Source organism: Mastacembelus armatus, chromosome 1, assembly GCF_900324485.2.
Source record: "Mastacembelus armatus chromosome 1, fMasArm1.2, whole genome shotgun sequence".
NCBI classification, from domain to species: domain Eukaryota; kingdom Metazoa; phylum Chordata; class Actinopteri; order Synbranchiformes; family Mastacembelidae; genus Mastacembelus; species Mastacembelus armatus.
In genome coordinates, this window is record NC_046633.1 from 24,995,577 (window position 1) to 25,010,934 (window position 15,358).

Consider the following 15,358-nt stretch of genomic DNA (forward strand, 5'->3'; position numbering starts at 1 on the left):
TTCCTCTCCCACTCCCTCCACTCTGAAAGCAAAGCCAAGTGATTCTCTTGATCTCCCCTCCTCACAGCTGAGTGATCTTTCTCCATTACTGCACCAGCCAAAACCATGTGTATCTCCAACTCTGACCGTCCCAACACCCAGACTGAGTCCATCTCCAACATCACTGTGCCAAGGGATGAGTTTAGATGGCGAAGGGGGCAAGCAGCCTTCTCCTGTGGCTAAAGAACGACGTGCAAGATCCATTAGCATCACAAATACTAAAAGTGAGTCCAAGCATGACATTCTTGACCAACAGGTTTTACAGGATTTTACTCACTCTGTTTTAAGAAGATCTTGTCCCATGATGGGGAGAGACTGTCGAAATCAGGTTTACTCAGAGTCCCAGAGACAAGCACCCTGTTTATTGCAAGAAAAAATAGGTTTAGGTGAAAAAGAAAATGCTTCAAAAGATAAACAAACACATTCACCGAGGAATTTAGACTTCACTGCAATCCCCAAACTAAAATCAAACATCAAACAGCAACAGGAGTTCCTGCCAAGTGGAGCAACAGGTACGCAGCCATCATTTTCAGAGTCTGAAGGGATTAAGTCTGTTAATGTTGTTCACAGAGATGCTCAGTCAGCCACTCAGTCGAGCCTTCAGAGAAAATGCAAAGATTATCCTTGCACTCAGACTGCGGGTTTGGCCACCAATCCTCAGTATTCTCAGGGAGGTGCAGCTTTCCCAGTGACTCCTAAAATATCATTTTCCAAAGAACCTCTTTTGAGTCAGTCAACTCTTTCACCCAACATCGACACCAGAAGAAGACGATTTGACTTGCACAGTGTAAATAAAGTGGATGCAACATTTCTATCAGGTTCTAATTTAAGGAACCCTAATGTTCACACTGAATCTCAAACCATCAAGTCCCTTCAGAAATACAAGTTAAGGGGCCAGAGTCAAACTACCCAGATGGATTTGCAGCGCACAGGAAGTCAGTCTGAGTGTGTTTCAAAGGATTACAGGTGGAGGTCGAGAGACATCAACCAGAATCTAGAGGCTTCTCAGTGTGCACACAGATTAAATAGACTTAAGACATGTCTGGTGGCACCTCAGACACAGGAGAACTCCAGATCTCCTTCTGTTGAGTCCACCACATCACAAACTGGAAGCTCTGCAAAATCTGACATCCCACAAAACCAGTGGTTTGATCATGGGCAATCTCCTGTGCAAAATAAAAATCACAAAGAGTTAAAACTCCGTGACACGGGACTGAATCAAATACCCGACCATGGCGTAATGCCCACAAAGCTGCTAGACTATCCCTCAGAGAAAGGCTGGCCTCCATCTGCGGCTCAGTGGCCTTTCAGCACAAACTGTTCTGGTATCACTTCAAAGGGGGTCTTTGACCTGTCATCCCAGACACAGCACAGAGTGCACCAGAAAGCAGAAGAGACAACAACATCTTCGCTGCCACCAAACCAACCAAACAACTCTCCAGCAGACAGAGCTTTTATCATGGAGGAAACAGAGGACCCCTATTACGTCACCATGTATTACCCCGGCTCAGTGTATGTGGGTGAGTACAGAGACATCCAAACCCCTTTAGCTAAACAAAGTCCAAGTCATCAAAGCTCACATAACATTATTGCTTTCTTTCTAGTGTTTTAATTTGTTTAGAGGGAGAGAAGTTACATCATTTTCTATATGAAGTGGGTGGGAACTCAGATGAGGGGGTGGTCAAGGAGGAGACTGTGGGATTTAAGACAGTGCTGCTTATCAGTAGACAAACAGACATGCAGAAGAGAGACGTGACAGTGTTGGTTAGAAGACTGTCAAAGTGACAAGTACAAGACGTCAAAACAGCTTTTCACACAGACAAGCAAACACAACAAAAACATGCAGAAAGGAAAACACGAGAAGGGCAAATCGACAGAAACCCAGAGATAAAGTGTGAGTACTATAACACAGCAATCATATAAAGACTAACATAATATTACATCTAATAATGCCTGCTGGTAAAAATGAAGCTATCCAACTAAATACTGTAAATATACAAGTATATATGAAGTGTCTTCATCTACTTCTTGACATTGTGGCCCTTTGAAGTGAAGTGATATCTACTTTGTCCTGTGGTCAGAAGTTGTGTATTGTATGTCAGAGTACGTACACAGTTGTGGAAAAGTATTTGCCCCGTTCCTGAACGTTTTGCATATTTGCCCCACTTAAATGATTCAGATCACTAAACTAATTTTAATATTACACAAAGGTAACCACCCTTGGCCCCAAAAACTGCAATCAAGTGTTTGTGATAACTGGCAATAGTCTTTCACATCTTTGTCCCACAATTGTTTTCAACTACACTGGAGGGTTTTTGTTTAAGGTCATGCCACAGCATCTCGATCAGACTTTAACTCTGCCGCTCTAAAACCTTAATTTGGTTTTTTTGAGCCATCCAGAGCTGGACTTGCTGGTGTGTTTTGGATCATTGTCCTGCTGCTTGAGGTCATGAAGTTTTGGCCATTCACCTTCATGATTTTCTGGTAGAACTCAGAATTCATGGTTCCATCATTTATGACAAGTTGTCCTTGTCCTGAAGCTGCAAAGCAGCCCCATACCATCACACTACCACCACCATGTTTGACTGTTGGTGTGATGTTCTTTTTATGAAATGCTGTGTTAGTTATACGCCAGATGATACAGGATGCCAGCCTTCCAGAAAGTTCAACTTTGGTCTCATCAGTCCACAGAATATTTGGACTGATGAGACGGCGAATGTGAGACAAGCCTTTCTGTTGTTTTTGTTCACCAGTGGCTTTTACCATTTTGCCCAGTCTCTTTTTTGTTGTTGAATCATGAACACTGACGTTAACTGAGTCAAGTGAGGCCTGCAGTTCTTCAGATGTTGTTCTAGGTTCTTCTGTGAGCTCCTGTATAAGTCAGTGTTGTCAGCCTTAGAAATGCTTTAGAAGCCTTTCCAGACTGATGCATGTCAGTTATTTAGTTTCTCATCTGTTCTTGAATTTTCTTTAGATTGTGGCCAGATGTGTTGCTTTTTGAGATATTTTACTTTGCTTCACTTTATCAGACAGATCCTATTTAAGGGATTTCTTGATTCATTCTGATTCTGGCAGGAATTGGACTTTTTTTTTTCCTTTAATAAATAAAATCATCATTTAAATATTTGCATATTGTATTTACTCTAGTTATCTTTGTGTAATATTAAACTTTGTTTTAAGTGTGACAAATATAAAAAAAACTTGTCACAGCACAGTAATTGGTGTGTGCATTCCATCTAAAGGGTTAATTGTCAGATGATTTTAAATGAAGCCCCAAAAAGTAAAACCACCTGTTTGATTTACAAAACAATACCAAATCAAGATGCCCTTACTGGCTGCTCAGTCTCCATTCAGTAGATGGAGTTTGTTCAGTTGTCATGGAGACGGGTCTGTTAATATGTGAGCTTAGAATACATTTTTAGTATCATTATCAGAAAGTAAACTATATATTATATTCATTAGTCCTGATCTCAACCCCTAAGATTTATTTTCTACACAATAGGACTGTTTTTGTAGTGTATGTACATTTACTTGCTACATTTTACATTTACTCAGAATCTGGGTTTTTTCTTTACATGTGTGGTTTCCAGTAATAATAATACTAGAAGGGACATTGTAGATTTAAAATGAGCTCATAAATATGATTCAATATATTATATATATATATATATAATATATAATATTTAATCATAAAACAAAAAGGGTCTATTCTGTTTGTCATACTATGTTCATCTGTAGTTTTGCTTCAGCAGTGGTGGAATGAAACTACGTGCTGTACTTAAATACCTGAATGTTACTTGTACTTACATGTACTTGTATTTGAAATTAAGTTACTAGCTTACTATTTGACTTAGGATTTTTACATAAAATAACCCTGTAAAGCAGTATGGTGGCTAAGTGGTTAGCACTGTTGCCTCACAGCAAGAAGGTTGTGGGTTCATATAGAAAATGGATGGATGGATATCCCTGTAAAATGCCCACAATTTCAATTGTTAAACAAATTGTGACCTTTAGTTTGTCCATGCTTTCTTAGCATTGCTCCTTAATGTTCAGCTCCTTTAAATGATTTCAACTGAAAAAAAATGTAGGCTTTGAAAAGTCCAATGTACAAAGGAAAACTGTTTAAACTAAACTAGTTACTTAACTAAAATTACATTAATTATGTAATTTTCTATATGAGGACTTTTGCTGGTAATATAGCATTGTTTACACTGTTGTGTTTGTACTTTTACTTAAAAAATAACGAATGAAAGTCCTTGAGTACCGTTAGTTTTCCAGAAAATGAAGGAGCTGGCTGCTGATTGCACCTCTGAGTTCTAACTCAGCTCTTCGGGTTTAGATTTGCACATTCGAATGAATCAACCCGGACCTAATTTTAGATAATATTACATATTACATATTAGAAAACTGTCCATATAAATCGGCAGCATCACTAAGAAAAAAATACTTATAGTGCGCATGCGTGCTGCATCTCCCACTCCCTCTCCTCCTGTCGTCTTGGTAACGGAGACGGGGGCTCACGGCCAGAAGGAGCCAGAGGTGCTCAGACCATCACATGACCGCTCCTCTTACTGTGCTGGACCCACGCCGTTTGTCCTCGGAGCCACAATAGACCAGGTCTGTCCACAGAAACCAGGTCTACAGGTCAGTCCTGGCGCGCGAGATGCCACCGCGCCGACGTTAGCTGTGGCTAACAGCTAGCATTAGCATTAGCATTAGCAGCTAGCTGTTGTTATCCTGCGTGAGACAATGGGCTGAGATGGAGCTAAACCTCGTATGTGCGTTTACAACAGAAAAGGTCCGTGGTTGATCTGAATGACCTTTTAGCAGAAACATGAGGCCACAGCATCGGCAGTTTTGCACGTTTTCAGTCTGCGATGGTTTTTCTTGCAGTATTTCAGATGTACTGTATGTGTGTGTGTGTGTGTGTGAGTGAGTGTGTGAGTGACACACGGGTGGATTTAGTTTGAATGCACCAATTCAAAGAAAAGTAGAAATATGTTAGATACGAGTAAAACTTCTGATCCTTTTCATTATTGATTAATTGGTTGTTTGGTGTGTAAAGGATGATAAAACATTGAATTCTAACCGTGTTATTTAATGTTTGAGTTGTCAAACCAAGAGTACAAAAGACAATATTTAATGTAATATACTGCAAGAGCAATATCTGATGTATGACGTTTTGATATTTTTGGCTTGGAGATAATGTTTTGCAGCCAACCTATCAGTGCAGCTCTAGTGGTGAGACTCACTTCTAAAGCCACAGATTTACAGTAAAAACTGTGCACCGTTAATAGTTTTTCAGTGTAAAATAAATAAAAGGCATATAATCAACTTTAGGTAGCTGCTATTTGTAACTGCAGCTATCATACAGCCATGGAGAGGTTACATACCTCAGGCTACAGGACAGACCCATAGAGGAGAAAGTCATCCAGACTGAAAGACACACAAAGCTAAGTTGTTTTACACACCATTGTTTTGTGTGTCTTTCTGTCTTTGTGGCAGTTTTGCATTTCTTTGGCCTTCTTTAGCTTTACTCCTTTTGTGTTTTGCATCTATTGTGATCGTTTGCATCTCGTTGTGATTCCCATAAGAAATGTCAAGAACAGTCTCTTCAAATTGTGGCCATTCTCAGGAGTCCTGGGTCTCTATCTATCAGGCCTGTTAATTCGTCTATCCGTGATATTAACCATTGCTGCCTACGGGAGAGAGATAAACCAACGTCAGGTCAATGCCAGCCTCAGGCAGTGAGGAGGCTGAAGGGCAGGCAGAGCTGCATGACCACTGTGTGTAGTAAATCGAAGTGACAGCTACTGCCTCAGTGATCTGTATCTACATCTGTAGATGCTTTTACTGATGCACGGTTCGCTCTACGCATACATCATGGCTCAGCATCACGTTTGCTGCTGATAACATCTGTCTGCATTGTTTGCATTTCATGTAGGACAGGTTCCATTAACAAAAAAACATTTGCTCAAAAGCATTTTCTCACGTTCCTGCAGTGGTGTGAAAACCATGAAGATAGGTTGGATTTTTGCTGTAAAACAATATATTTGCTGTTAATGACTGTTAATGGCTAAATTAGCCCAGATGACTCTGCAGAGTTTGACTGTTTTGAGCATATACCTATATATTAGTCAAACACTCAGTTAAATGGTTGAAAATGAATCTGCAGCTCTTAAAACATCATAATACATCCATCCATCCATCATATATAGCTTATCCTCAAACATCCAGGGTCACCCTGGACAGATCGCTGTCTATTACAAACTGAAATTATTGTTTTTGTCATTTTTTTAAGACAAAATACCAAACAGTTTATGGTTCCAGCCTCATCATTTGAATTCTTGCACAACAGTCAACTAAATATTTTTAGATGGATGTTTCACTATTTTCCAATATTTTATAGACAAAACAAAACAATAATCAAAACAGTTATCAGAAGATGAGTTGATAAGGAAAACAGTTGTTAATTGACAAATGCCCTAATTGATAGCTGAAACACATAATGTGATATATATCTCAGAACCTAATCAAGGTACAGCTACATGCCTATATGTGTGTGAGAAATTTTACATTTAATTTTAGTGATCTGGGTGAACCAGTCCTTCAAACCTACTGCAACAACCCAGTTCTTCAACATAGAACAAGTAAAAGCAGGAGAGGCCTCAGCTGCTCCAGTGGCCTACTTCTTACTCATACGGCAGTATGTTCTAGTGACGAAAAAATCTTTTTCTGCTCTACAGATATGTCAGACGTAGTTCCTCCAGAAGTGAGACCCAAACCAGCTGTCCCTGCCAAGCCACCAAATGTGGCTCCTTCCCCCTCCAATTCCTTCCCACCCCAAGGTCCAGGTATTGGGGGAGGAGGAAGTGGCATCTCTGCTCCTCCTCCAAGTGGCATTCCAGTTCCCATCGGGAGTCATGGACCGGGTCATGGGGGCAGTCATAGTGTTGGTCATGGTGTGGGCCACGGTGTAGGCCATGGTGGGGGTCCTGCTGCAGCACACAGTGGAGGTCATGGTCACGGTGGCTCCCACAGTTCCAGCGGGGGATCCACCTTGCTGGGGTACATTGGTATTGACACCATAATTGAGCAGATGAGGAAGAAAACCATGAAGACAGGCTTTGACTTCAATATCATGGTAGTAGGTAAGTCACAGTGGGACTGGGTTTTAGTCTAGGTTCTCCCTGTGTCTCCCCTCGTTTCTCACAGTTTATTCCCGTCCTTATCATCTCAGGTCACAGTGGTTTGGGAAAGTCAACTCTTGTGAACACCTTATTCAAGTCCCAGGTGAGCAGGAAGAGCACGGGATGGGCCCGCGATGAGAAGATCCCCAAAACTATAGAGATCAAATCCGTGTCCCATGGTGAGTACAGGAAGAGCTTCTGTTCTGACATTTTTAGTAGCAGTTAATTTGACCATGTTCTTAGCCTAGTTTTGAAATATCAATGCACTCTAATTGCTGCCATGAGAGCTTGCTGTGTGTGTGTCCAGTGAAGCTATAATTGCTCGGGGCAAATTCTGTATCTCCTGCTGGTGCTTTATGTGACACTTTTTGATCATTGTTTACTGTGACTGTCTACCTTGTGTCATAGCTTCTGCTCCACTCAAAAACCTCATTGATTAGGGCAGTTGTTTTCATGTATTCTTTAACTAATCATTCAATTTGTTTTTTTCAGGTGGATTCACAATAATTCTAACAATAATGAATAAATACATATATAAAAAGTAATAAAGGTATATATAAGGCTGAATCTTAGAGGAAGGATCACTGGCAAATGACAGATTAGTTAACTAGAATTTTGGCTCAATCTGGGTCAGGGATTTCCTCCTTTCACACAGCTTTGTGGTGCAGCATCACCAGCCTGACCAGTTGAGCCAGTTTGAGTTCCAACACGTTTCTTGTTTCCATGGTACAATGTAGGTTTTGATAACCAAATATGTATTACCATACCAATTATCTGGAATTCATAGCAAATTACGTCTATTTCAAGCCATGATGTGTCGCATTTGAAACGGTCTGACAGCAGCACCCCTCACCCAGTGTTAATATCCTATCTGTCACTGCGGCAGACAGCTATGCACATTTATGAAATCAGTCAGAGGCTCTTTATCATGGTATATAGCACACAGCACTGTGCTCAGCTTCTGGGGCTAACATTTACATACATCTTTGATGATTTAAAAGCACCAGGGAACAGAGGAGTGATGGGTCAAGGTCTTGGCACAGACTCACTTTTGGTTGCTGTAGGTTACATGACCATGCACACACTGACTGTGGTTGACAGTGACCTGACATTATGCCCTTGTCAGTGAAATGACACTACCAGAGAGACACAACAGAAATGTGGCATCACATACAGATCATTTACACTTTGCTTATTACTACCTGACTGTCTGAAAGGTTGAACGATTCTTAAATTGGATGTATGGGAAATACTATTATTGACTATTTGATGTATGCTGATGATTCATGTCACCTTGAAGTGCTGGTTCGGAACCGATTCAGTGTGGTTGTTTTTTAGAACAAAGGAAGATCAAAGGATAAAATTTCCTGTTTTTTATGCCAGATCAAAAAAAAAGTGGTAAAGTAAGATATGTTGGCCGTATTTTAGGGGATGACCTTTGTGATGATGACTACGACGATGATGATATACAGCATCAGTGCTACAGACTTAATGCTCAAGCCAACATGCTGGCACATAAATTTTGTATTCTCTCCACCATACTTTACACAGCTCATCTATAGTGAATCTATAGTAAAACAAAAATGGGGAGGTGGCCTTTAATGATGCACTCAGAATTTTACTCAAACTATTCAATTTCAAATCAGTTTTAGTGTCAAATCATAATACAAGGCACTTTACAAAAACAAACCCAACAAATCCCTTATGAGCAGCACTTGGCGACAGTGGAGGGAATGGAAAAAACCTCCAGCAGGAACCAGGCACAGTTTGGGCGGCCATGTGCCTCGATCTGTTGGGGTGAGTGGATAGAGGAGAGAGAAAAGAACGGTAACAATAAACAATAAATAGACACTGCAGGTTGGTGGGACCAGTAACTGCACATCAGCAATATACAGCTCCAAGACCAGGGACACCTACAGAAGGTACAGAGAGAGAGAGGACAGTTAGTGACATTCAAACTACCAAGATGGATGAGTGCACGTGATGTGTCTGTGACTCAAAATGTGCTACACTTCAATCAATACTGAGGAATTATATTTACAGATTAATGTGTCATTTAGCTAATTCAAGAAATCTCATTATAATGGTTTTAACACAGCTAGCACAAAGTGATAGAAGGTACTCTTCTTGTCTTTGCATGATTTTAATCTTTGTTGATTCATGAGTTGAGTATTTCTGAGAATTTCTTGTTATTTCTTGTGTTTTCTTTCTCTCTCTTTCAGACCTAAGAGTCTGAAATACAGTTGACTGATTAACTAATTGTATCCTGTTTGTTCATCTGATTATTCCAAACATGAACAGTTGTTCACTATGTTGTACATTCAGATATCAAATTTACATCAAATACAAATCATTTGTATCATATTTATAGTATTTCCACACACAGAGCTGTGATTTATTTTGTTCTTTTTTTTTTTTTTTTACAGTCATTGAAGAAGGTGGTGTGAAGATGAAGCTCACAGTTGTTGACACTCCAGGCTTTGGAGACCAAATCAATAACGACAACTGGTGTGTTTTTGAACTCCTTAATCATTAGAGTCCCATAAATACCGTAATTAATACCTTGTTTTGCCATGAGCAGTTTTTTTATTATCACCATACAGAACTGTATTTTTATTTCAGGAGGGCAACAGTGTGTTTAGACCCCAAAAACAACACAGAATGTGGCCCTATTCTCTCCTTGAACATTTCTTTCACCAGGGTTTTTTTCTGTCCAGCTGAGCTTTTCTGTTGTGTTCACAGTTGGGAGCCAATTTCCAAATTCATCAATGAGCAGTATGAGAAGTTCCTGAAGGAGGAGGTGAACATCACCAGAAAGAAACGCATCCCTGACACCAGGGTGCACTGCTGTCTCTATTTCATCTCTCCAACTGGACACTCGTGAGTTAAACGTTATCAGAAGTAGAGATGAGATCATATCAAACTTTAATTGACGCCTCTCTTCCATTACACAATTTTAATACTACTCAGCTGTATTCGACTTGGTTTTGGTCATTTTCCATTACAATTGAGTACAACCTCAATGTGGGCAGGGCTGTCAAAGCAGGGCGGCGAAAACTGTCATGACTCCACCAAGTACAGAAACGTCTGCTCCTCCTCGTAGGACCACAGTGTTGTTTTGCAAGTAGCATTAGCCATTTGCCTTGCTAAAGACAGTAAAAATGGAAAAGCAAACATCACTCTCTGGCCAATCAGGGGTCGCTTGGATCCTCAGCCGAGGAGTTACTAAAAAAGTACCTGCTACCAGGTAGTATCGTCTAAAGGAAAACCCTAATAATAATAGAGTCGGGCAAGTTAGTGCTAGTGGAAAAGCCCCATTAGACACAACAGATTGAGTGGGTTCAGACAAAAGTCTATATTCAATAAAATACAATAAATAAATAAGGACACAAAAATTGACAAGAATCAAATGTGTGGAAGCTCAGATAGCAGTGATGCATCATTTAGGATTTTGACCCAACAGTACTCACTTCAAGTTTCATTATAAACACTGAACACAGTGCTGTTTTCAGAGTTAACTAACCTTCATGTACATCCATATAACAAATCTTTGATAACTTTTTAAAACAGCACCATATGCAAAGAAAATCACAGTATTATCTGCATACATAAGGTGGTTAATGAAAGATTCACCAACCATACATGCTGTTCCACATGCATTTATCTGTACTGACAGATCATCCATATAAATGTTAAAAAGAGATTAAATACGACCTTTGAAATTGTGCACTGTGTGATGATGTGCATGCCAGAAAACCAGGATTCTCTTCTGTATCTTCTGTATCAGATATTCATCTAATCTTAAAGGGGACGAGTCTTCAGTAAACTGCTTGTAGAGAGCAGCATTCATATTGTACACAGTGCCCATGTACCTTTAACTGAAAACACTTCATATCACATTAACAAGTATATATCAAGTGTGCTACTTTAGACTCTCTCTCCCCCCTCAACACCTCACAATTAGCTCCAGCTGACAACTGTGAAATTACTTTTTAATGGAGAAACAGATACAGTCTGCTGTGTATTACAGCCAGTGTATCTCATCCTTCTTAGGCATGGTAAGTGAGATGGACAGGATGTTTTGTGTGCAAGCAAACAAGAACTGGGACACAACCTTTTTCCAATGATAAACTCACTTTTCAAAAGCATCAAGACTGTAAATCTTTTGTAATTGCCACCAGGAAAAGGGAAAAGTAATGAGACATGAAATGTGACTAATAAAATCTGTTCCCTCTTCTGCTGTTTGTTATCCTGATTGTTTTTCACTGTTGCATAACGGCCTTCAAAGAGAAATCTACCTTCTAACTCATTTTCCTTCTTTGTCTTTTTTGTTCTCAGTCTTCGACAGCTAGACATCGAGTTCATGAAGCGCTTGAGTCACTCTGTCAACATTATTCCGGTCATAGCCAAAGCAGACACACTGACCGTTGAGGAGAGACAGGAGTTCAAACAGCGGGTGAGTTTCACTAAAGACATATCCCACTACAGCTAGATGATATATTGGTTGGCACTATATCTCACTAGATGTTGGCTTTTTGCAGAATTATTGTGTATGTCATCTCATATTTAAACAAGACATTTCAGTATAGAGAGTGTAACTATATTTAAGGTAAAATAGTATTTTACTTGTTTGGGCAACAGATAGTATAGGCAAATACATTTTTCTTCTTCAACCTTTTGGTGTTTATAGATACTCTAATCAATATTTTTATGTCAAATTGTCTGCTCCTAGTGCAAAGCAGCAGAGAATTATCACTTAACTCTGCAGTTCCCTCAACTCAACAGAGCATTTCAACATCTTTTGTAACTGTTTTGCTTTTATGGCTGTTGAATTACACTCTCGCTGCTCTCTTAAGTAATATTTCCATATACAGCCTGTGTTGAGTTAAAACAGTTGTCAAGGCTAAAACAGACAGTAGAACAGGAGACTGACTGTTCTTTGCCAGAGGGCTAGAAACATGAATCCAAAGCAGTGACAGTGTTGCTTCTTGTCAGGTGGATATGTAAATAATCCAGTGTTTACCAGTAATGTTGCCAACTTCTTAAGGTGATGCCAGTTTGCTTCTACTGCCCCCCAGTGACCTAAAATAGCAATTAATGCAAAATCCTTTTTGTATTTATAAATGTAAAGTGTATATGTACAAATATCAGCAGATACTGATTTACCTTATGAATTAACTCTCAAATGTCACTGGTGGTGCCTGCTTCAAAAATCCTGTATCGAACCCAGAACCCTTCCAGGCTGTGGAGTAAACTTGTGATTTAAAGGCAGGGCTCAGGCCAAGAAGTGTAACATAAAGTGTTTTGTTTCTGTTGTTTCTTTTCCTGGACTTGTGTTGTGCTACAGGTAAGGAAGGAGCTGGAGATGAGTGGGATAGAGTTTTATCCACAGAAAGAGTTTGATGAGGACATGGAGGACAAGAGTGATAATGACAAGATCAGAGTAAGTGGCTCTGTTCTTTCTTTCACACACAGTTGCCCGGAGAGTTTTGTTCCTCGTTTTTCCCAGCCACTCTCTTACGTCTGGGCTATATCATGTTTTTGTTTAATTACATAAACCTTGTGCAGCTCTTGTGCACTGAACTGTGTTTGAATGTCTGGACATATACAGGAGGCAATGCCCTTTGCTGTGGTGGGCAGCGACAAAGAATATCAGGTGAATGGCAAACGAGTTCTGGGGAGGAAGACAGCATGGGGAATTGTAGAAGGTGGGTGATGCCAACATGAGAAATAACATCTTCAGTCTTTTGCCACTGTAATAGTATTGATGGATTCAGCTAAAGAGCTGGTATTTGACTCTGGTATTTGATTTTTTTTTTTGTTGCAGTTGAAAATCCTAACCACTGTGAGTTTGCACAGCTGAGAGATTTCCTGATCAGGTAAAATAGTGTTTTAAATAGAAATTACACAGAATCAAGGAGCAATTCGAAATAATGGGATTTGTCTATTAGGAAATGTTCTCCACATTATAGTAAATATTATAATGTAATATAGGGAGTAAATTCATTGTTGATTTTGTTTTTTTTTCCTGTGGATATTTATCAAAAAAAAAAAAACAGAATGGTTCATGGTATTCATGGTAGAGGCTTTCTTTGTATTAAATAACATTACACTAACCCATTACCACAACTATCAATATCATGTCAGTCATCTAATCAAGGAATTGACTCAACTCCACTCTTATACATAGAAATATTATTTGTAATTGATATAATTTTTAAAATAAAAATGTACTGTTTGCTTTTAAGAAGTAATTTTAAAAATGTCACTTGCAAATGCCATTGGTTCACACTGCACACAGGGTCCAGTTATTTCTTTGAAATGGAACTGATTTTATCACAGAAACATTAAGATCATTAAACTGTGTTCGTTTCAAATACATATCTACATAATTAGTAAAATGCCCCAATCCCTGTGTGTGTCTTTCATAGGTCCCACCTCCAGGATTTGAAGGAAGTCACTCATAACATTCACTATGAAACATATCGTGCCAAGAGACTGAACGAGAATGGAGGTCTGCACCCTATACCTTCCAGTGACACCCAGGAAAGCAACCTGTAGTTGGTCAGGGAGAAGTTCAGCTAGAGTGAGAATAAAAAACAGTGCAATGTATTTGACAGATAAATCTAAAGAATATATTGTAATTGTGGACACCACAGCATCCCTGCATGCTTGGAAAACATTTAAATATGTAAAAATTGGTGTCATTTAATTGTGATATTTTTTCTGATTCCAAATTCCACCCCTCATTTTACCTGTTCTCTTCCCTTCATCATCCTGACACATATACATATCAAATCCAAGTCATTCCTTTAATATTTGGATGAAACGACAGTCCAACCCAGAGATAGTGCCATTATAAAATTAACTCTTTATCTATTGCCTTGTCACTTACCATTGTCTGGGTAGTATGAGCTTAGGAAGTGCAATGTTATTATATCAATAAGAGGCTGATTTAGTTTAGAGTTTTAGTGTGTAGAAAATTCAGACAAATAATTTAAAAAAATATATATTTAAACCATAATTCCAGTGTAATAGAGCTTCATGACCACGCTCTGCAGTTGTCTCTATACAAACAACATTTTTAAAATTCTCAACAGCAACTGTTCATTTGACAAAAGAATTCCTGCAGCTTTTCTGTCAGGAGGTCTTAACAAACGTTACAAGCTGTGGTCTTCTTTTATAACCACCCTCCCCAGGAAAACTTATGAAATTTCCCGAATGTTTCTTCACCCTGTTCACATTTGAGATTTCAGTTTGCCTTGTGTGTGTAGACCTGCATACTAAGAGGAGAGAGAGCTGCAACATTAGTCACATATGAAATGCAATTCTGTAGGTGGCAGTGTGTGTGTAATTAAAAAGTTCATGAGGTGCATGACTGTGCATACTGCAGGTTCTGATTTATCTTGATATTATAGACAGTATGCTTTGTTGTTGGGTATGGCAGGAAAGGAGTGTTCCTGTGTTCGTTTTCATTAGCTGACTATGTTCTTTTAATGGCAATGAGGGATAATTATAACACATCAGTTTTATAATTATTATTATAAATATTTGTGATGTATACATGGACATTTTTGTGTTAATTAAAAACAGACAGTTTTGATGTTAATCTTAAAGTAGCAGTATTTCATTAGACCTATTTTATCTGCCTAAAAAATCAAATGTCATGTACAAGCTTCCTCAACAACAGTAGCTTGTATATAGTGGAAATCAATATTTAAGAAACATTGATTAACCAAAGCCTTTGCTCCAGTGTTTTTCATTTTGTTAGGCTTGATTGAACTAATACATTTTCCTAGTCACAATACCCAACAGCCATTATTGAAAAGAAATCCAATTTACTGGTGTAATCAATGTAAGTGATAAACCACATGAAAAATTGTCATTACGTTTATTTAGTTGTCTTGTGCCATACAAAGTATTTATGAACATAGCAGAGCTCTGACTCATAAATGAGGACAGTATTTTGCTTTGAAACCAACCCTTTGTCATAATCCTAGGTCAAAATGAAGTCCTCCTGTTCACCACATGGTGGCAGGACTGATCCACATAAAGACAATGACTAGAATTGGCACTTGGGCAGGCTTTGCATCCTCCTCTGACAGTCCAGATGCTGAGATTTTTAGGTA

At 39.0% G+C, this 15,358-nt stretch overlaps 1 protein-coding gene across 4 annotated transcripts; it reads left to right on the forward strand.

Annotated features, from left to right (window-relative positions):
- Window positions 1–307: 307 nt before the first annotated feature.
- septin3 (septin 3) lies at window positions 308–15,114 on the forward strand. 4 transcript variants are annotated; one of them, XM_033325177.1, is made up of 10 exons: window positions 1,079–1,559; window positions 6,786–7,190; window positions 7,280–7,408; window positions 9,656–9,737; window positions 9,972–10,109; window positions 11,568–11,685; window positions 12,577–12,672; window positions 12,798–12,937; window positions 13,057–13,108; window positions 13,661–13,748. In XM_033325177.1, exons 1-9 carry the CDS (start codon window positions 1,280–1,282, stop codon window positions 13,058–13,060), a joined length of 1,392 nt encoding a protein of 463 aa, XP_033181068.1. In that variant the 5' UTR covers window positions 1,079–1,279; the 3' UTR covers window positions 13,061–13,108; window positions 13,661–13,748. The 4 variants fall into 4 exon arrangements, with proteins under 4 accessions (XP_033181069.1, XP_033181068.1, XP_026158709.1 ...); XM_026302924.2 differs by having other exon boundaries at window positions 1,210–1,559; window positions 12,841–12,937; window positions 13,661–15,114; XM_026302926.2 differs by lacking the exon at window positions 1,079–1,559 and adding an exon at window positions 1,775–1,933 and having other exon boundaries at window positions 12,841–12,937; window positions 13,661–15,114.
- The last annotated feature ends 244 nt before the right edge of the window (window positions 15,115–15,358 follow it).